The sequence below is a fragment of the Carlito syrichta genome, unplaced genomic scaffold (assembly GCF_000164805.1).
Source record: "Carlito syrichta isolate Samal-C Ts95f unplaced genomic scaffold, Tarsius_syrichta-2.0.1 Scaffold158420, whole genome shotgun sequence".
In the NCBI taxonomy this organism is placed as follows: domain Eukaryota; kingdom Metazoa; phylum Chordata; class Mammalia; order Primates; family Tarsiidae; genus Carlito; species Carlito syrichta.
The window spans coordinates 1-435 of NW_007102516.1; the positions used below are offsets into that span (position 1 = coordinate 1).

Sequence of the window (435 nt, forward strand, 5' to 3'; positions counted from 1 at the left end):
CGGGGGGCGCGGCCGGCGTGGCCTGGGCGGGAGTGACTCTGCGCTCCGGGGGCTGCCAGTCGGAAGGCGGCGGTGGTGGCAGCTTCCGGGCCTCCGGGGGCGGCGGCGACGGGAACGGGGCTCTCGGGACCGGGTCCTTTTCGCTCGGCTGTCGAGGCGGTGGCGGCAGCGGGCGGAGGCTCGGAGGGTCGCCCTGGCCGCGATGGCTTGCCTCCAGCAGGCCGCGGATCCGGGGCACCGGCGTGCCCGGGGGCTTCCGCCACTTGGATGGACCGGGCAGCAGGGTCCCCATGTGGGGCGGGGGTGGTGGGGAGCCCGCGGCTGCGGCCGCCTGCTCCGGAGGGGGCGTCGCGAGCGAGGGCAGGGGCGAGGGTGAGGCCTGGGGTTCTGGCGGTACCAGGAGTCCCGGGTGCGTGGAGCTGCTAGGAAACCAGA

General features: G+C 77.0%; 1 protein-coding gene across 1 annotated transcript; it reads right to left on the minus strand.

The window, feature by feature from the left end:
• Positions 1 to 3: 3 nt before the first annotated feature.
• Positions 4 to 427, minus strand: LOC103252432 (gametogenetin-like; the record flags this gene model as incomplete). Its single annotated transcript, XM_008051057.2, has 1 exon — positions 4 to 427. A coding segment is annotated over one exon (424 nt), but the record flags the coding sequence as incomplete, so codon positions are not given.
• Positions 428 to 435: the final 8 nt, after the last annotated feature.